At 39.6% G+C, this 21,280-nt stretch overlaps 1 protein-coding gene across 2 annotated transcripts in view; it reads left to right on the top strand.

Annotated features, from left to right (window-relative positions):
* Positions 1 to 21,280, top strand: part of erich2 (glutamate-rich 2) — an 87,514-nt gene that overhangs the window by 13,077 nt on the left and 53,157 nt on the right. The window contains exons 1-3 of one of the 2 annotated variants that reach the window (XM_052021374.1): positions 10,067 to 10,111; positions 11,877 to 11,921; positions 16,779 to 16,815. In XM_052021374.1, coding sequence (XP_051877334.1) covers positions 11,920 to 11,921; positions 16,779 to 16,815 — 39 coding nt within the window. In that variant the 5' untranslated portion in view covers positions 10,067 to 10,111; positions 11,877 to 11,919. Of the gene's footprint in view, positions 1 to 3,798; positions 3,843 to 10,066; positions 10,112 to 11,876; positions 11,922 to 16,778; positions 16,816 to 21,280 lie in introns of those variants that run through there. The other variant, XM_052021367.1, reaches the window with a different exon arrangement.

Here is a 21,280-nt window from a genome sequence, read left to right as displayed (position 1 = left end):
TTAAGGAACAAAGGTATATTTCGAAGTCAGGATGGTGTACAGCTGGGAGGGGAACATACAGGTAGCAGTGTTCCCACATGCATGAAGCCCTTGTCCTCAGTGGTCAGGGGTTTGAAATATGATGTTGGAGTTGCCGTGTGGTTATCTGTAGTGCACTCTGGAGCCACTTTGCACTGATGGTGGAGGGAATTAATATTTAAGGTGACAGATCGGGTATCAATCAAGTGAGATGCTTTGTCCTGGATGCTCTCAAACTTTTTGACAGTTGTTAGAGCTGCAGTGAGAGTATTCCATTGGACTCCTGCCATTTGAAGATTATGAAAAAGCTTCGGAGTGTCAGGAGACGACTCCGTCATTACTGGACACACAACTTCTGCTCTCTCAGCCACAATATTTATGTGGCTACTCCAGCAGAGTTCATAGTTTTCTGTTTTGTTAAAGATGGTCGTTGTCTGGCACTGAAGTGGCACAAATGTTACTTACCACTTCACAACCCACACCTAAATATTGTCTAGTTCTTGCTTGATGAACTGCTTCATTTGCTAGTGTTGTGAGTGGAGTTGAACATTGTGAAGATGAGTGAAAGTCTTGCTTCTGACTTCTAATAGAAGGAAGCTTTTTGTAAAAGCAACTAAAGATGTTTGGGAAGAGGAACTACTGCAGTGATGTCTTGGGGCTAAGATTATTGAATAGGGATCTTGCATTTTTAGTTAATAAAATTGTAGCCACCTGAAATTATCATAATGGAATGATGGTTATTGGAAGATCAATGAAAGCTTTCTAAGTACTATCCATAAAGTAAATTAAAAATGGATATTATATCACAGGGAAAACCTTCTAATGTAGTTTAAAAAAAGCAGTAAACTAGAAGATTACACACATTTCAGAATTTGGCAGCAGAAGATCAAGCTATTGTTATGTAAAAGGAAAACAGAATACAAGAGTAATCTAGCAAGTAACATAAAAATGGATTATCAGAGGTTCCATGGATATGTTTGTGGGAAAAAAAGATAAGATTAGGAAAATTTAACATGGATCCCATACACAGTGATCTTATGGATCTAGGAAATGAAGTAAATAGTACAGCACATGAACAGCCCCTTCAGCCCATGACATTGTGGCAAACTAATTAAACTAGTAATTAAACACCTAACCGAACTAATCCCTTCTGCCTACATAATGTGCAGAGAATGGAGGGATATGGACATTCATGTGCCTATCTAAGAGGCTTGTAAACGCCTTTATCATATCTGCGTCCGCCTCCACCACCACCCCTGGCAGTGCATTCCAGGCACCCACCACTCTCTGTATATATAAAACAAAACTTGCCCCACACATCTCTTGAACTTACCCCTTCCACCTTAAATGCATGCCCTGCAGTATTAGACATTTCTACTCTTGGGGGGGGGGGGGAAGATAGCAGCTATCTACCCTATCTTTGCCTCTCATAATCTTATAAACATCTATCAGGTTTCTCCTCGGTCTCTGCCGCTCCAGAAAAAACAGCCCAAGTTTGTCCAACCTCTCCTTAGTACATGCTCTCTAATCCAGGCAGCACCCTGGTAAACCTCTTCTGCACCCTCTCAAACGCCTCCACATTCTTCCGAGAATGGGGTGACCAGAATTGAATGCAATACCGCAGATGCGGCCTAAACAGAGTTTTATAAAGCTGCAATGTAACTTCCTGACTCTTCAACTCAGTGCCTTAACTAATAAAGGCAAGCATGCCATTCGCCTTCTTTACTGTCTTATCAACATGTGCAGCCACATATGGACTTGAACCCTAAAAACCCCTGGGGATCTTGGCAGAGAAAACCTCAGCAAATATTTATTGTCTGTGTTCATGGCACAAAAAAAGCCTTTGGTATATAATGAAGAACAATAGATCTAGAGGAAGAAGGAGCTGGAAGAAATTAGCGTTAGTTTAAAAAGGAGTTTTGGAGATAACAGTAGGACTGAAATGATGACCTGATAACCTGCATCCAAAGGTTTTGAAAGAGTTGACAATGGAGATAGTGGTTGTCATCTTCCAAAATTTCGCAGATTCCAGAACTGTTCCTGCAGACTGGAAGGTAACAAATTTAACCTCGCTGTTTGGGAAAGGTGAACAACAGACTGGTTAGCCTGACTCCAGTAATAGGGAAATGCTAAAGTCTTATTAAGGAAGAAGTAACAGGACACAGGAAATAATAATAGAATTGGACTGGATCATTGTGAATTTATGAAAGGAAAGTCATGTTTGAGAAATCAGAATCAGGTTTATTATCAATGATTTGTATGTTGTGAAATTTGTTGTTTTGCATTAGTAGTACAATGCAAAGACATGAAAATTATTATAAATAATAAAATAAATAAATAGTGCAAAAAAAAAAGGAATAACAAGGTAGTGTTCATGGACCATTCAGAAATCTGATGGTGGAGGGGAAGAAGCTGTTCCTAAATTGTTGAGTATGGGTCTTCAGGCTCCTGTACCACCTCCCCAATGAAACTAATGAGAAGGGAGCATATCCCAAATGGTGAGGGTCGTCAGTGATGGATGCTGCCCTTTGAGGTGCTGCCTCTTAAAGATGTCCTCGATGGTGGGGAGGATTGCGCCTGTGATGGAGCTGGCTGAGTGTTCAACCCTCTGCAGCTTCTTGTGATCCTGTGCATTGGAGCCTCCACACCAGACTGTGATGCAACCAGTCAGAGTGCTCTCCACCATACATCTATAGAAATTTGCGAGAGTCTTCGGTGACATACCAAATCTTCTCAAACTTCTAATGAAGTAGAGCTGCTGGCCCGCCTTTGTGATTGTATCAATGTGTTGGCCCCAGGATAGATCATCTGAGATGTTGACACCCAGGAACTTGAAGCTGCTCACCCTTTTCACCAATGACTCCTCAATGAGGACTGGTGTGTGTTCTTCTGACTTCCCCATCCTGAAGCCCACAATCAGTTGACTTTTGAGGTTGTTACTAGCAGAATAGATAAGAGTTGTTAGTGCTGGGGGGGAGGGGGGGGTGGTGGGGAGACTAGTCAATGTGGTGCAGTCAAAGTCTTTGATAAAGTGCTACATAAGAGATTATTAAACAAAATTGGAGCATGTGGGATTGGGATAATATACTGGTATGCATTGAGAGTTGGTTAATGAACAAAAAACAGAGGAATAAACATTTTTTTTGGGTGGGAAGCTATTCAGGAAAAAATATGGCTGTCACTTAGTTTTCTTGTCATTGTGGGTAGCCTTAGCATGCATTTCTTAATATACTTTTCACTCTTTACTGATTTTAAAAATACTTCAGTAGTAGTATGAACTTGCTGCTCATGTACAAGTTTCAAGGTACGAAACAAAACTTGCCTTTGAAACATTCTGCAACAACTGGTTCAAATTGGATTAGCATTTCACAAACTCAAACTTGTCAGAACAAGGAATTCAGCAAAAAGAAAATGGGGGAAAAACAGTAGAGCAATTTCTGAGGGAACACCAGTGCCAAATATTCCCTCTTCCCTCATCAACCCCCTGCCTCTTCATGTTCTGTCCCTGAGGACTGAGGATCTCAGCTTCTACTCCTATTCTGAGAGATAGAAGATGCCTGTATGTGAATTCTTTTAACATATGTTGGCAGTTGCACACCTGCTACTGTACGGACTTGACAGAGAAAGGTTTTGGTCCAATGCACATATAGTCCACACAGATTTAGGATCTGAGTGAATCCAATGGAAGAGAATTCCCTGCATCAGATAAAGCTGCTGCAAGTTCTTTGAGCAAGTTCCCTAGTACTGGGGAATTCATACAATCTTGTGCTCTTTTGGTAGATTCTGTGAGGAATCCGATGTTGGATGCATTCAAGAAATCATGGGTAAGCTGCATTTCCTTGTAAATTTGAGCTACTTATGTGAAAAATGAATGGTTTGTGAACAATCAAGGATAACTGGTATTTTCCATGGTGGAACCTTTGTTGATGGCTCTTGCTATTGCTGTATAATCTTTCTTCTTGACTCTGAAAGAGGTCACCAATACATCTGTTCTGTTTTCTGTCCTCGTGCAAAACCATCAGAGTGTTAGGCATTGGTTGAAGAAAGTGACTTATTCAGGGAAAGCAACCTGTTTTCTCTGAAAGTGATAATGTGCCTATGCTCTTACCACTATCATGTCTCATTACCATCCAGCCAGATGAGTCAAAATTCTATGGCCAAATTGAGAAACTACATTCTACAGCAGGAATTTCGTGCCCCAGAGCTGCTTGAGTCTGACAACCATAGCTTCTGAAGTGTCTTTAATAGAATCTCAGCAGTCTTTCATTTTCAAAGATATCGACATTAACTTTATATCTTACACATGTACTGTGTAAATGAGCACAGACAATAATTGATAAGAAATTGCCCAAGGGTAACGTTAATGATTCCTGTTCACAGGAATCTACATATTGATGTAAAATAGCATTGTTAAGTAATTTTCTTTTCTTGGATTTGGTAGTGTTACTAATTGTAGTTGTGATGGTTGAATTCTGAGAAGAATATAGAAAATTTAAGGGTGAAGTTAAATGGTAAGTTAGGAAAGCAAAGAGAGGACAAGGAAAGTAAGGTAAAGGAAAACCCAAATATTTCTCTTTCTTACATAAAGAGAAAGATGGCAAGTAAGGAAACTGTAGGGACAATTAGTAACCCAAAAGATAAAATATGTGTGGAAGCCATGAATCTGGGTAAGGTTCTTAATTAATACTTTGCAGTCGCCTTCTTGAAAGACAAAGATGATGTCAATATTCTAGTTAAGGAAGATGGGATAACCTTGGTAAAAGAGGAACTGTTAAGGGGCTTAACATCATTTGAAGTACATAAGTTGCCAGGCCCAGATGAAATATCCCACACCATTAAAAGAAGCAATAGAGAAGTAGCAGAGGCTCTTTGAAGTTTCAGTTCTCCTGGGCTACTGGCATAGTGCCTGACTTTTGGAGAAATGCTAATTATCATTTATTATTTGAAAAGGGAGAAGGGGATGAACCAAGTAAATACAGACCAGTTGGTTTAACTTTAGTGGTGGGCTAATTGTTGGAGTCAATTCTGACAGTATATACCTTCATTCAGAAAGGCAGTGATTAATCATCATGGATTTGTGTGATTAACTTGCTTCAATTTTTTTTGAGGATGTAACAAGAAAGATTGATGAGAGTACTTCATTCGATGTAGTTTGTGTAGATTTTAGCAAGTCTTTTGATGAGATTCCACATGGCAGGCTGGCCAAAAAAGTGGAGACACAAGAGAATGCAGATGCTGGAATCTGGAACAACAAATAATTTGTTGGAGCAACTCAGCAGGTCAAGCAGCATCTAGTGGGGGAAAGGAATTGTTAATATTTCAGGTCAAAGTTCTTCATCAGAACCAAGAGCAGAGAGGGAAGAGAGCCAGTATAAAGAGGAGAGGGGAAGTAGTGAGATGGGCCAGTAGGGTGATTGGTGGACCGAGGAAGGTTGACAGATGATGGGCAGATGGAGCCAGGAAGGGGAATGGGTGGAGTTGGGAAACAGAGGTAGGTGGATGATAGATGGAGACTGACCAAGAAAAAAGCAGATAAAGTCAGGTTGGGGAGGGGAGGGTGAAGGTCGAGACAGTTAGGAGGGTGATAAGTAGGAACACAAAGACTACCAGTGCTGGAATCTGAGAAGTGAAGGTAGATGGAACCAGGTGGGGGAGGAGGAGGTATCTGGTAGGTGATACGTGTGGGTAGTAGGTGGATGGAACCAGGAGAGGGGGAGGGGGATGAAAGTGAGGGGGCTGGGGGTGGGGTATGGGGGTATGGTGAAGGGACAAATATGGCAGGACCAGGAGAGAGAGAGGGTGCAGGGGAGAAAAACAGGAAGTAAGGGTTACCTGAAATTGGAAAATCCTACAACCATTGGTTTGTAGACTACCCAGGCAGAACATGAGACATTGTTCCTCTAGTTTGCCTTCTCCATTGCCAGGGTGAGGCCCAAGGCAGAGGATGGACAAGTTGCTGTGGGAATGGGGAGGGAAGTTGAAAAGGCATGCAACCAGGAGCTAGGGACAGCCATTGTGGACAGAGCACAGGTTCTCTGCAAATCTGTCACCTAGTCTGTGCTTGGTCTCATCGGGAGCACCAAATGGAACAGACGAGGTTGGAAGAGCTGCATGTGAATCTTTGCCTCACCTGGAAGTGCTGTTTTGGTCCCTGGAATGTAGTGAGGGAGGTGCTGTAAGGACAAGTGTTGTACCCCCTGCGAGGGCAGGGGAAGTGCCAGCATTGGAGGGATGAGTGGAGGGAGTGGTCCCTGTGGAAGGCAGAAGGCGGTGGGGAGGAGAAGATGTGGAACTTTGTTGCATTTGGTGGAAATGACAAAGGATGGTATGCTGGATGCGGAGGCTGGTAGGGTAAAAGGCAAGGACCAGAGGAACTTTGGAGGGAGGTGAGGTGAGAGCAGAAGTCAGAGAAATGGAGGAAATGCAAGTGAATGCTCCATCCACCACAGCACAAGGGAAGGCACAGTTCCTGAAAAAGGAGGACATTTCAGATGTTCTGGAATGGAATGTCTCATCTTGAGAGCAGATGCAGCAGAGATAGAGAAACTGGGGGGAAAGGATGGCATCCTAAGAATTGGCTTGTATAGTTGATACTGAAAAGGAGAGATTTTTCGTGCATGAGTATATCAGTGGAGTGGTCATTTGGGGAGAAGAATGGCAAATGGAATTCAATTCAGAGGTGAATGAAGTAATGCATCTGGGGAGATAAAATAAGGCAATACAAAATAAATAAGTGTATATAGATGTATGCGGAGGAATATAGGGGCTTTGGAGTTTATGTTCACAGATCTTTAAATATAGCTGCACAGGGTGATGAGATAATTTAAAAAGTCTTATTTGGGTGCTACTGGTTATTAACCAGGGCGTAGAATATTAAAGCAGGGAAGTCAGGCTAGAACAGAGTATGACTCTAGCTAGGCCACTACTTGAGGACTGTCTATAGTTCTGGTACCCATATTTCAAGAAAGATGTGTTTGCATGAGAGAGGGTGTAGAGGAAATTTAAGCAATAGCTGCATTGGCATCTATGCAACCATGTGAAAAATTGCCCTCATATGTCCTATTCACAAAATTCATTTTAAGTCTAATCTGATCATAAGTCCCATTAGTCTACTCATGTCAGTAATGTGATAGAGCTTGTTATTGATAATGCCAGCAAATGGCACTTACTAACCACATGCCTACTGCTGTCCAATTTGGATTTCATGAGGTGCTCTCCACTCCAGATCTCATCAAAGCCTTTGTCCAAACATAGACCAAAGTGCTGAATTCCAGAGGTGATGTCAAAATGACTGGACTTCACATTAAGACAATGTTTATCTGTATGCATCAAGAGCTCTAGTAAAGAGTTATCTCCCAATCTACCTTGCTGCATCCTTTGCACTTTATTTGTTTACCTGCACTGCACTTTCTCTGCAGCTGCAACACTGCATTCTGATTTCCTTTTACTACCTCAATGTACTTGTATATACATGATCTGGCTGCACGGCACACTAACAAAAATTTTCATTGGATCTTGGAACACATGACAATAAACAAATACCATAGCATACCATACTATAAAACTGAAGTCATTGGCATCAGGGGGAAGCTACTCCAATGGTTGGAGTCGTATCTTACACAAAGGAAAATGGCTGTGACTGCTGGAGGTCAAACAGAGTTTCATTGAAGGATCAATACTTAGAAATGTTTAACTCTGTTTCTCTACTCACAGAATGCTGTCTGACCTGCTGAGTGTTTCCAGGGCTTATTTTGAATTTCCAGCATCTATGATTTTGATTTTCAGAAATTGTGATGTTCAAAGATTGCACAATGTTCAATTCCATTCACAATTGCATGCAGCTAGACAACATTGAGGCATGGGCTGCTGACTGGCAGATAACATTCATGCCATAAAATTGCCAATCCAACAAGAGAGAATCTAACCCATTTACCCTTAAAATTAAGAGCAATACCATCACTGAATCCCTCACTATCAACATCCTGGGCAGCTCCATTAACAAAGAACTCAGCTAGATCAGCTACATAAATACTATGGCTCCAAGAACAGGCCATGGTGACTGACTCACCTCATGACATCCCAAAGCCTTTTTACCATTTACATCGCACATGCCCAGGACTGTAATGGGATACACTTTGCTTACCTGAATGAGTACAGTTCAAGAACGCTCAATGTATTCACACCATACAGGACAAAAAAGCCCAACTGTCTGGTACTCATCCATCACCCTAAAGGCTTATTTCCTCCATTATCCATGCACAATGACTGCAGTGTGTACCATCCACAGAATACACTGCAGTTGGTCACCTTGGCTGCTCCAACAACACCCCCAAGCCCCTATAATCTCCACTTTGAGAAGGGAGGAGGCACATAGGAACATAATAACTGCATGATCTCCTCCAAGTTGCATAAAATGCTGACTTGGAGATGTATTGTTTATCTGGCGTTATTGCTGGATCTAAATCCTAGAAAACTCTATCCAGTAACACTGCAGAGACATGTGGATGTTCAAGAAGGCGGTCACCTTCTCAAGGGCAACTAGGAATGGACATTAAAAGCTGAATTTAACAGCAACGCCCACATATGGGGAAAAAAAGTAAAAAATGTTACCAGGACTGGAAAATTGGAGGCTTGACAAAAAATTATACAGACAGAGATTATTTTGTTTGGAATAGAAGAGCTTGACAGGAGATATAATTAAGGTGTGTATAATTATTAGGAAGATGAATGAGGAAGTTAAATAGAAAGAACTTGTTCCCTTTTATGAAGGGCTCCAAAACCAAGAAGCATAGATTTAAAAGCACTTGGATAGAAACATTAGTGAGGAGGTGAGGTAAAATCTTTCACATAGGGGGATAGGGTTCTGGAACTCTCCAGAAGTAGGTAGAAACACCTAATGCATTTTTAAAAGTAGCTGAGTGTGTATTTGAAGAGATGTAGCTTGCAGGGCTATATATCCACTGCTGGGAGGTGGGATAATGCTGCATCACTCTTTGTCAGCTAGCATGAGTTAAAGAAAGAAGATAAGTTGCAGAGAGATTAGGGGAAAGATGGATATGACAAAGGGATGATCTCTGACAGAGTGCTGCCAGGATTGCTGTGGGGATAAGTTGTGGATGAAATCATTAGGTTGACGGGCTTAATGAGGACAGAAAGAACATAGAATATGAACAAAGAAATGTAAAAGCAGTGAAATGCAGAACTGTAGGAAATTCCTAGCAGGTCAGGCAGCGTTATGCACCTTGCAGCTCAGGACTACAAATCTGGAAGTATGTTCAAGGGAATGTTGAAGAGGGCCTGAAAGTTTGCAAGTTTCTCAGTACCATAGCAGTTTCGTAGTTTGTGCTTGAGTTACTGACAGGAGTCATGAGCCATGGAATCCCCTGTCTAGCTGCATATCCTGCATGCAACCTGATTGCCTAGCTGGATGCAGGATGAAGTGGAGACCTACAAAGGGTGAATGAATTATAGCTGCTGCCAGGAAACAGTGCATGGACCTGCATTAAATCATCAAGCTATGAACTCGGGGATTGCTATACATTTCTACTGAGAAGGTTGCCATGCTGTCAACAGGAAACGAGACCATCAACTTTGGTCAAAATAGTGGGTTTTTGAGGAATATCTTAGAGTTGGCAAGAGAGGTAAAGTAGAAAAGAAAAAATAAAGAGGCTGTGAGGTAAAGGAGGGAATTCTAAAGTAGTTTGCCATGGGAGTTTAAATACATGGTTCCCAATAGTGGCACTATTAAATTTGAGCAGGTTTGAGCTGCTGGAATTAGAGAAGTGTAGGCATCTTGCAGTTTTGCTTAACCAGGAGCCAATGTAATTCAGCAAGTAGAATTTCAAAATTTGCTTGCTGATGACAGAATTCTGCAATGAGATATTGTCTGGTGGAGGCTGTTGTTAGATTATTTTAACAAGACTCTCTTGGTAACTTTAGTAAAAATATTTAACTACTAATAATATTAACTTTGATCACAAAATAACTTAAGTTTCATCTTTTTTTTAAAAGCAGAATAAGTATTGCTCATGAGAAGTGAGCATAATAGATTTCCATTGAAGTTTGTGAAGGTTACTGCCAAAAAAACGTTAAGGTAAATATAATGTTTTAATCTTGCTCTGTGCCCACCAATCCCAATTTTCCAAATTATTCAGGCCTTTCAGTTTACTGAATTAAATTCCAGCAGTGGCCAGAGAGATCTTGAAAGTCTGACAAACAGCTGTTGGTTAAATTTCCTTTTCCTCTACTGTGCTTTCTGGTGTTCGGGTCTGTGCTGACCATGCTCCATGTTGACATTCAGGAAAATACATTAGCTGGGTTGCCCTTGTCCAGCTCTGGGGTACTGGGAATTTGGGAAAATATAATCCATTGGAGAATTTTGTAAGACAAGGCAAATGTTTATGTATATAGTCCAGGGTATTGTCATTTTACTACACATTGTCTGCAGAATGTTCTGAAAAGCCAAGAGTATGAATATATTGATTATAAAAGGAAACATGATTATGTCCATTTATGTGGCACGTTTGCCTCCTATCATTTAAAACTTCCAAGCCTCCAAATTTAATATATACTTTATTGGTAAGTTTCTGATTGAACTGAAATGCTATCTAATACTTTTAATAGTAAAAGTATTAAATAATTGATTTATGTACATAATCAATTCCAACAATATATCAGTTTTTCATTTATTTAAAGGTATCTATCTAGTTTTGTCATTCTAGGTGTCCCATCACAGTTTGGTACAAATTGCATGTGTAACTGTTGTATATCAATTATAGTGTCGTTGCAAAAGAAACCTCTATCTTTCATCAAGCTCCAAGTCCAGCACAATGCCTTATCTATAATGTAGTATTAAACATCCATGAATTTATTCTTAAGTTAAGCATGTCACAGCAATCAATGGTTGATTTCTATTGTGTGAATATACCAATGTAAGATAACTTTAAAACGTATTCTTGTTGTGACCTGCATTATTTAGTGGTGATGACTAAATATGCATCATTTTATGAATTAGAATTTCAGAGGTTTCCTGGATTTCTTGACCATAAACTCATGTTATATTCCTGCGCTTTAAAAAGAGATAGCACAGAAGAGCATCTGAAATTAGCCTGTTTGTTCTTTCTTGATAGGTCCATGGTCATAGTTCCAGTGGCACACTTGTATTTTTTTGTACTCTCTCCAATGCCCATATATCTTTAAAAGTCATGAGCAGATCTGCACACTCTATATTTGGAGTGGCACTCCAATTCACTGAATGCTTGGCAGAGGCAGGCATTCTAACAATATTTAACAAGTATTTGGATGAACTCCTGGAATGCCACTGGCATAGAAGGCTATGGGCTGAGTGCTGGAAAACGGAATCAGTAAAATAGGTACTTGATAGTTTGGCATGATGGGCCAAAAGCCCTATTTCAATACTGTGTGATTTTATAACTGTACCAGGTCACTACTGAAAAGGTGTTGACAATTTTGTAAAAGAAAATGTGCAGTCCTTGTTGAATTGGGCCTGGATCAGTAGGCTGGGTGGGTGGGTGGGTGGGTGGGGGGGGGGGGTGTGGGGTGTGGGGGTTTGTGTTGGGGGGAGAGGGGACAGGTGTCAGTGGGGGGGAGTGTCAACAGTCAGGGAATTTGCTGATCCAGAGGATCAGGATCTCAGCTAATCACTGGGCCAATGGCCTTGAGGAATTGAATGGTTGAGGCCTAATGGGATCAGGGATTGGCTGATCATGGAGTCAGGAGTGTGAGTGGTTTGCAGGGAAAAGGGAAATTGCTACTCACACTATGAACTGTTTCATGAATTTTCTGAAATGATGTAAAATGGCCCATAAATGGTCATTATCATATTTCACCTCATCCAGGTCATTTTCAATTGTGTAGCTCGGAAATAAACAGCACTATGCAATGTAAGTTCTAAACTAACATAATTAACATTTCTACATCCTAATTCTTAGAAATAAGCCTTTATGTTGGTTTATTTGTAATAGGTTTATTCACCTGTGATGATTTGTCTTTTGTTAGCCTAGTCCATTTAAGATAATTTTACAATATATGACCTCCTTAATTTACTTTCCAAAATGTAATAGTTTACATTTGTGAATGTTAGAATTGTTTGAAAATTATAAGCTTTTCATGCCTTTTAATCTTTTTGCAGTCTTCCTCTTTATTGACAATTTCATGAAAATCCCAGCCTTCACCAATATCATTGATAAAATTTGGTATTGTCTGTAAACTTGTGGAGTGTGTTTTAGATTCCAAAGAATAAATTGTTGACATAAATTTTGAATACAAATGTTCCCATCTCTGATAATGGTGGGATCCTAGATTTTACCATGTGCCATTTTGAATGGTTACTTTTTGCCCTTTATTTCCCTTTGGCTTCTGTCTTGCAGTCACTTCACTGGCTATCCATTTGTCCCTTGATTCCATCTGCATAATGTGTAGTATACCATTATGTGAAACCCTTTTACATTATCTATTGCATTGAAGTTGTTTATTCTCTGCTTCCACTTCTGAGGAATCGGTCTGACCAAAGTTTCACCATGGAATTGTCAGAAATGGTTCCCAAAAATGATTTGCACTGGGAGTTTTTCCACAAAAACTTAAAAATTCTGCAGTACAAAATAAGATTGCAATTGAAAATATCACATCACTTTTTATACATACATTAAAAACAAGAGGTGGGCTAGGAAGAGGGTAGGACCACTCAAGGATGAAGGAGAGAATTTATGTCTTGAGCCAGAGGAAGTGGGTGAGGTACTAAATGAATGATTTTCATCAATATTGAACAAGGAGAAGGACGGGGGGGTGGATAGTGAGATCAGGAAGGGGTATGCTGATATCAAGAAGAAGTAACTAGGATCTCTTGAAGAACATTAAGGTGGATAAGTCTCCAGGGCCTAATGGGATCTATCCCAGGTTTTTGAGAGAGGTAAGAGAGGAGGTTGTTAGGGCTTTGACATGGATCTTTGTATCCTCCCTAGCCACAGGCAAGGTTCCAGAGAACTGGAGAGTAACCAGTGTTGTTCCTTTGTTTAAGAAGGGCAGTAGGGATAATCCAACAAATCATAGGCCGATAAGCCTTGCATCAGTGGTAAGATTCTTAGGGATAGGATTTACTCAAATTTGGAAAAGCATGGGCTTATTTGGGATAGTCAGCATGGCTTTGTGTGGGTTAGTTCATGTCTTACGAACTTGATTGTGTTTTCTGAGAAGGTGATGAAGATGATTGATGTAGGTAGTCTACATGGACAATATCCACTGTAAGGCGTTTGACAAGGTCCCTCTGGTGGGCTCATCCAGAAGATTAAGACACATGAGATCCATGGTGATTTGGTAGATTGGATTCAGATTTGACTTGGCCATAGAAGACAGAGATAGTGGTGGAGGGGTGTTTCTCTGACAGGAGGTCTATGACCAATGGTATTCCACAAGGATCATTGCTGGGACCTCAGTCGTTCATGATGAATGTAAATAATTTGGATGAAAATGTAGATAGGCTAGTAAATTTGCAGATGAAACAAAAATTGGTGGGATTATGAATAAAGTTGTCAAAGAATACAGCATGATATAGATCAGTTGGAGATATGAATGGAGAAATGGCAGATGGAGTTTAATCTGGACAAGTGTGAAATGTTGCAGTTTGGGAGGTCAAATGTAAGATGAGAGTATACAGTAAATGGCAAAACCCTTAGGAGCATTGATGTGCAGAGGGATTCTAGGATGCAGGTGCATAACTCCCTGAAAGTGGCAGCATAAGTAGATAGGGTGGTAAAGAAGGCATACCGCATGCTTGCCTTCATTGGTTGGGGCACTGAGTACAAAAGTCATGAAGTAATGTTGCAGCTGTATAAAACTTCGGTTAGGCCACATTTGGAGTATTGTGCGTAGTTCTAATCAGTGCATTACAGGAAGGATGTGGAGGCTTTGGAGAGGGAACAGAAGAGGTTCCCCAGGATGTTGCCTGGATTAGAGAGTATTAGCTATAAGGAAAGGTTGGACAAACTTGGATTATTTTCTCTGGAACAACAGAGGCTGAGGGGCAACCTAAAACAAATATATAAAATTCTGAGAGGCACAAATAGGATAGATAGTCACAGTCTTTCCTAGGGTTGAAATGTCAAATGCTAGGGGGCGTAGTTTTAAGGTGAGAGGGTGAAAGGTTAAAGGAGATGTGCAAGGCAAGTTTTTCTACAGAGTTGTAGGTACCTGAAAAGCATTGCCAGGTGGGGCGGTAGAAGCAGATACGATAGTGACGTTTAAAATGTATTCAGACAGGCGTGTGAACATGCAGGGAATGGAGGGCTATAGATAGTATGCAGGCAGATGGGACTAGTTTAATTTGGCATCATGGTCAGCACAAACATCATGGGTTGAAGGGCCTGATCCTACGCTGTAACTGTTCTATGATTAAATTATTCCTGAAGCTAAGTAAACTAATTAACATAATAAATAGAATAGATACTTTATTAGCTTATGTAGATTATAAAAGGAAATTGGTCAAAGTCAAAGTTGAGTTTATTGTCATATACACATGTACATGAATGCACAGGTGCAATGAAATTTACAGCAGCACCAAAGGCACATAGCAAACATTGGTTATGCCTTAACTGTATGAATGGCTAATTATGCCATAGCTAGTGTTGTGCTTACAACATTACAGCAAGGAAAAGATTGCGTTGGAGAGGTTACAGAGAAGATTTACAAGAATTTTCAGGGCTGGAGAATTTTAGCTGGGAGGAATATTTGGGTAGGCTGGATTTGATTTCAATGGAACAAATGGGAGAATAATAAAGAGCATAGCTAGATTGATAGGAAGGACCAATTTTCCTTGACAGGGAGGTCATTTAGCAGGAAAGAAAGATTTAAAGTGATTTGCAGAAGGATTAAAGAAGTTGAAGAGGATTTTGTTCATCTAGAAGATGACAGATGTCTAGAGCTCATTTCCTGAAAGAAACCTTCTTTGCATTCCAAAGTGCTTGAATGTGCACATACTGTGTCACAAATTATGAAGTTATGGACAAAGCACTAGAAGGTAGAATTAGACTGCACAGAGTATGGGTCAAATGGTCTTTAGCTGTGATATAACTTTCTGCAATGCTGTGATTTTACCAAATTGTCTTTTGATTTCTTTTTCAGAGTCTGCTTTAAAACTTTTACTTTTGGATGTCAACTTCTCTCAATGTTACTTGAACCTTCTGTCTTTATTCTGTCATTGCTTTTCCCTTTGCACTACCTCAATGTACTTGTGCTTTGAAATGATCTGTCTGGATGGCATGCAAAATAAAATTCACTGACTCTCAGTACATGTGACAATAATGCGACAATTACCAACCAAAAACTTTCAGATATAACTGTGTCTCTAAGCAGTATTTAGATTGTGCATTGTGGTTAATTCCCAGTAATTAGATGTATTAGTATCATTCACTCAACTTTAGAGCTTTGGTTTTAAATCTAACTGTTTCTGCTCACTGTTCTTCTAAATAACTATGATGGTCTTAATAGACACATGTTGTGGCTTTTAACATTCAAAAGCTGTGGGAAAGAGGTGGGTGTGAGGGAGAAAATGATTTTTTTTTCCAATTAAGTTGTGCTGAACATTACAAGAACTTTGAATACAACTAATTGTCTTTGCAATGTTTTGTTGATTGTTTAAAAGGTTAGTGCTAATTACTTACACCTGTAAGATATTCTATTACCCATGAGAGAGAAGAATGAACAGATGGAAAGGCTGACAAGTTTTTTTACTCCAATTCATCTTTTTCATGCTGAATATTGAAAGCAAATGATGCCTCAGACAAATAGATAGGATGACTTAGAAAGAGTAGGTTGGATGGAATAAGAAAGAACAAAGGAATGAGCTGGATTTCTTTGTAAGAATTTATGAAGCAATACTGGAGGACTGCAATACTGAGTGTAGAAAGCTTTGTTCAATTAATGCCTTAACCATTCCAATGACTCTTAACCATCAGGAATTGCAGAGTGTCCATAGTGCTTTGTCAGCCCCAAAGTCTTCCATAATTGCCACCTATGAAGAAACTCATGGCTTTTCTGCCATCTGATTTGAAGAAACCCACCAGGATATGCAGGAACTAGAAAGGCTGAGGCATTCTTGGATTCTATTAAAATTGGGATGAGACAGAGATCATTAATAGCCTCCGTGCAAGGATGACGTACAAATTCGGAAAGCATCCCATAAAAGAAAGAAGAAGAAAAAAAATACAGATCTACAAGAATCTGAAGGCTGCGATCCAACAAAAAAAATGCAAGTAAAGAACAGATTGTGGATGGAAGGAATGCAGGAGATCCGCAACTGGGTGACAACCACAACGTAAATGGATTCTCTGAATTGTCAAGACCATCTACAGCCCAAACGTCCAAGGACCCATTTTAGTGAGAGTCAAGAATGGAGGAGAGATCATCATAGACAATGAGGCAGTCAAAGCCTGTGGGTGGATTTACCCACTTTTACATACTTTGGAGAGTGTTTAATGTTACGATGAAATGAATGGCTTATTCTTAGTAAAGCTTCTTAAACATATGGAGAAATTACTGAAAATAGTTGATAATTGCTATTAAGGCAAATCTTTTTGTAAAGATTCAAGAAGAAGTATTGAGAAAGATTTTGTAACTGTCAAAATTTGTTCTTTTAGACACAATCTGGCAGAAAAGATGCCCCTTCTGTAAGGGTAAGAATATGATAACATTTTAAAGGAAGTATCCAAAATGTTGATTTTTAAGGGCTGAAATGTTTTTTTTTACAGGCTTCAGCAGGAACTTTTGAAATACTTGATCCAGAAGGTATGCTTTTCTAGCTTCTAATGAAATGTTTCATTGTTAACTTTAGCAACACCAACTAGATAATGTTCTAGGTTTTACCAAGATATGAGCTTTAAATATTTTGATTATTTGTTTTCATTTAATACTATTACTTTGAGTCAGATTTGGTTAAATGTGGTTAGGAGAGGTTGCAATTTTAAAAGGGCCATGCTTACAAAAATATCCACCAGCTGTAAATCTTAAGAGTTTGAAGAAATAACAACTATTACAAGTAAATTACATTTGATTTCCATTCTCCGTGCCTAAATTCCTAGCAACTCTATCACTGTCTCACTGTCTTTCCCTGTGTAAACTTAAATGTACTTTGCCATAGCAGTTTGTACCTGTTATCTTTTGATTTGGCAAAATGTATATTTACATTGTCAAAACTGTCCACTAGTTAAGAGTTGGGGCCAAGTTAGAGCCAAAATTCATTTTTTCTTCCACTTAATGGTCATCTTAAATGTTTCTTATTTGGTTTTCTGCTCTCACCTCTGATGCTCTACCCTCCCTAAAGCATATTTGTCTCTGAGGCCACCTCTTACTCCCTTGAACTGAATTTCCTTCCCTGCTGATGCTGTCAATGATTGTCTCCCATCAAACACACTGTGCTCACTGAGTGCAATGTCAACCAAGTGTGTACTTTGATGAGTAAGGGATTAAAGTAATGCAAGGGCAACAGGATAACCTTGTATTTAAAGAACTAAATAAATTAATTAATGCAGTTTTAGAATGTGGTAGCTGATGGAAACCATTGTGACTTATGATGACGCCATCCGCCGTAAATGCCTGCAGCGTAAAGAACAATAGTAGAGTTAATGAGCTGAAATCTAAGATTCAGGCATAGTGATGCGTTAGGGAACATTACTGGGACAATTTATTCAGAGCCACTTACACTCTTAAGATTAAGTACAGCAAAATTGATCACTCAAGAGTGACCAATGAGTGTGACTATGAATGAGGCAGATATGGGGATCCAGAAGGTAGCCCTGGAGAAACCTCCGCCCTTGCACTTGTCCAGCAGGCATGAGATTATTGTTGCCCTTGTGGATTAGAGTGGAAACAGCAGGGAGAATGAATGAAGTGAACAGCAGGAAGAATGAGAAAAGTGACTATGCCCCTGTGGTAACAGAGAGAATGAAAAGGAGATAGTGCTGATGGGGACAGCAATCATTCTCTGTAGTTGCAAGTGTGACTCCTGAAGGCTCTGGAGTAAAGGGCATTTTCTCAAGATCAGAGAGGAACTTGGAGTGGGAGGGGAAAGATTTAGTTGTCGTGGTCCATGTGGGAACCAGTGACATTGGACTAAAGAAGTCAAAGTCAAGTTTGGTGTCATATGCACAGGTGCAGTGAAAAACTTACTTGCAGCAGCATCACAGGCACATAGCATCATTATAAGAGGCATTCACAAGAAAAATGTAAAAATTGTGTATAATTTATATTTAATTTATAAGAAAACACAATTAGAACAAAAAGTCGAAGTGCCTTTTAGTGCAAAGTGGTTATGGTGTTGCTAAACTCTAGTGACTAGGGTTTTGCCGGTTAGTTCAAGAACCAAATGGTTGAAGGGAAGTAGCTGTTCTTGAACCTGGTGGTGTGGGACTTCAGGCTTCTGTACCTCCTGCCTGATGGTAGCTGTGAAAAGATGGCATAGCCTGGATGCTGGGGATCTTTGATAGATGTTGCCTTCTTGAGACAGCGCCTCCTGTAGATACTACCTATGGTGGGGAGGGATGTCCCTGTGATGTTTTGGGCAGAGTCCACTACTCTCTACTGCTTCTTGCATTCCTGTGCATTTGAATTGCTGTACCAGACTATGATGGAACCAGTCAGGATAGTTTCAAACATGTAGTTCAGCAGCTGTGGACTAAATTTAAAAACAGAGTCACAAAGATGATACTCTCTGGATTACTTCCTGAGCCATGTGCAAATTGGCATTGGATCAGCAGGCTCAACATGTGACCCTCAACTTAGTGAGGGAGAAATAAGTTTCAATTCATGGAGCACTGGCACCAGTATTGGGGAAAGTGGGAGCTGATCTATTCAGATGAGCTTCACTTGAATCTGGCTGGGACCTAAATTCAGTAAATCCAATAATGTAGGCTGTAGATAAGGCTTTAAACTGAACATTGAGGATGAGGAGAATTCTCTGGTGAGAGCAAATTTAGGAAGTTAAAGAGAAAGGATATAGGGGAGGGGGGAAGAATAGTGTGGACAAGTAAAATGGATACCGTCAGTCATCAAGGGGTGAAGCATACACTTCATGCAGAATTGAAGTGTAACTCCGTTTAGAGGCACTTCAATGAAAAATGCAAAAAGGACAAAATTGAAGACTTTTTTAAATGTATGAAGCATTTCACAACAAGATGGATTGGGGGGTGGGGGGGAACAACAGACTAAAGGCAATTGAGAGAAGGGATTTTGGTTCAAAATCAAGAAGGAGAATCAGTTAGAGTGAAGCTAAGAAGGGGACAGAAAATATTGAGAAACTGAAGCAGTCATATGTTAAATCAGGAAATTAGAGGTCCCTGCCTGTAACAAGTGGTAGGTAGTACAACTAGGGGGGTGTTGCTTTTATCCACTTATAACTAGGCAAATTAAATTAGTAATAATGTGGAGGACAAATTCATGGGGTGTCTAAAAGGTGGTTTTTCAGATCAGTATGTTATGCCAGTAAGGAAACAGGCTACATTGGATCCAATTTCATGCAATGAGAAAGGGTATATTAATAATCAGGTAGTTGGGGAAGTGTGATTATCATATGATAGAATTTGATACTAAGATTTGTTGAATCAGAAACTAGGGTCTTAAATGTAAGCAAAAGAAACAACAAAGGTATAAGGAGTAAATTGACTATGGTAAACAGGGAAACTATATTAAAAAGATATGACAACAAACAATGACTAACTTTTAAAGTATTAATACAATGCATACATGTCCCTTTAAAACAAAGAAACAACAGGAAAAGTAGTCCAATTGTCACTCATCAGAAGCTAAACATAGTTTTAGATCAAAGGAAATAGCTTACTACATTGCCAAAAAGAGCAATAAACTTGAGGAAAAGGAACATTTTAGAATTTAGTAAAGGAGGGCCAAGACATTAATAAAGAAAGGAACAAAAAGAATACAAGAGTAATCTATTAAAGCTTCTATGGACATTTTAATAGAAAAAGATAAGGAAATGTTAATTTGGGTCCCTTACCATCTGAGATGGGGGAAATTATATTTGTAATATTGGAGAATAAAGAAGAAGTGGATATATTCTATCTGTCCTCACAGAAGACTTGGAAAACCTGAAATTTGTGAAGAACAATAGATCATGGGTGAATGAGAAGCTGAAAGAAATTAGTATTAATGTTAAAAAAAAGTATTACAAAATTTAATGGAATCAAAAGCCAATAGATCCCCAGGCCAGGATCTGGATCCCAAAGTTTTCAAAGAAGTGGCTATGGAGATGGTGGATGCACTGGATGTAATCTTGCAAAATTGTATAAAATCTTGTAGTTCCCATAAATTGGTAGCAAGCAAATGTGATACCACTATTTAAGAAAGAGAGGTTGAAGAAGTTTAGAAAAATGTGAGCTAGTCTCTTTGAAACATACAAATTTCTTATGGGGCCTGACAGGATAGATGTAGGATGATGTTTCTCTTGGCTGAGATATCTCATTGTCTCATCCAACAATTCCAATCTATTAAAAAGCTCCTCTGAATATCTTGTACAGGGTTTCTACATTTGCATATCTGCACATTGAAAGCGTAGCTAAAGAAGTGGTTTGTTTCTCCTCCAGTATTTCTTATCTTTCACCACCTCATTTTATCGATCCAGTTGGTTAAGGACACCATGTAGAGTCTCAAAGTTTTTCCACACCTAATCAATGACCACCCATTCTTCTATTCCTTCACCCCTCTCAACTCTATTGGTCTCGATGCTATTAGAAATAGCTTTTATGACACACATTCTTGGATGATTCCTGTGTTCTCCAATTCAAGATTGGGAAGACCAAAGCATTGCCTTTTTTCCAGATGACAAACATCACTCACTTGCCAATGATGTCATCCACCACCTCGACCAATGTTTCGGGTCGAATATAACATCTTCATCTTAGAGGACCTGAGTACAGGAGGAAGGATACCTTTCTGCAGCTGTTTAGGGCCTTGATCAGATCCCCTCTGGACTTTTATTTGAAGTTTTGTTTTTGATTTTTTTCTTACTTTAATGCCCTTCCTTCCTGACTTGCCACATATCAAGCCATTCAACAATGGCATGCATGTGACCCAGAAATATGGTTAGTCTCTTTATTCATTCAAGGACTATGGGTTTCAAAGCTGAGCCAACATTTAACTGCCTGTCCCTAATTGCCCTTGAGAAGGTGGTGGTGAGCTGTCTTCTTGAACCACTGTTGTCTTTGAGGCGTGGGAGTACCCACAATGCTATTAGGGAAAGAGC

This window comes from Pristis pectinata, chromosome 1, assembly GCF_009764475.1.
Source record: "Pristis pectinata isolate sPriPec2 chromosome 1, sPriPec2.1.pri, whole genome shotgun sequence".
Lineage (NCBI taxonomy): Eukaryota > Metazoa > Chordata > Chondrichthyes > Rhinopristiformes > Pristidae > Pristis > Pristis pectinata.
The sequence above is the reverse complement of the archived record's forward strand: the minus strand, read 5'-3'. Positions and strand labels throughout refer to the sequence as shown.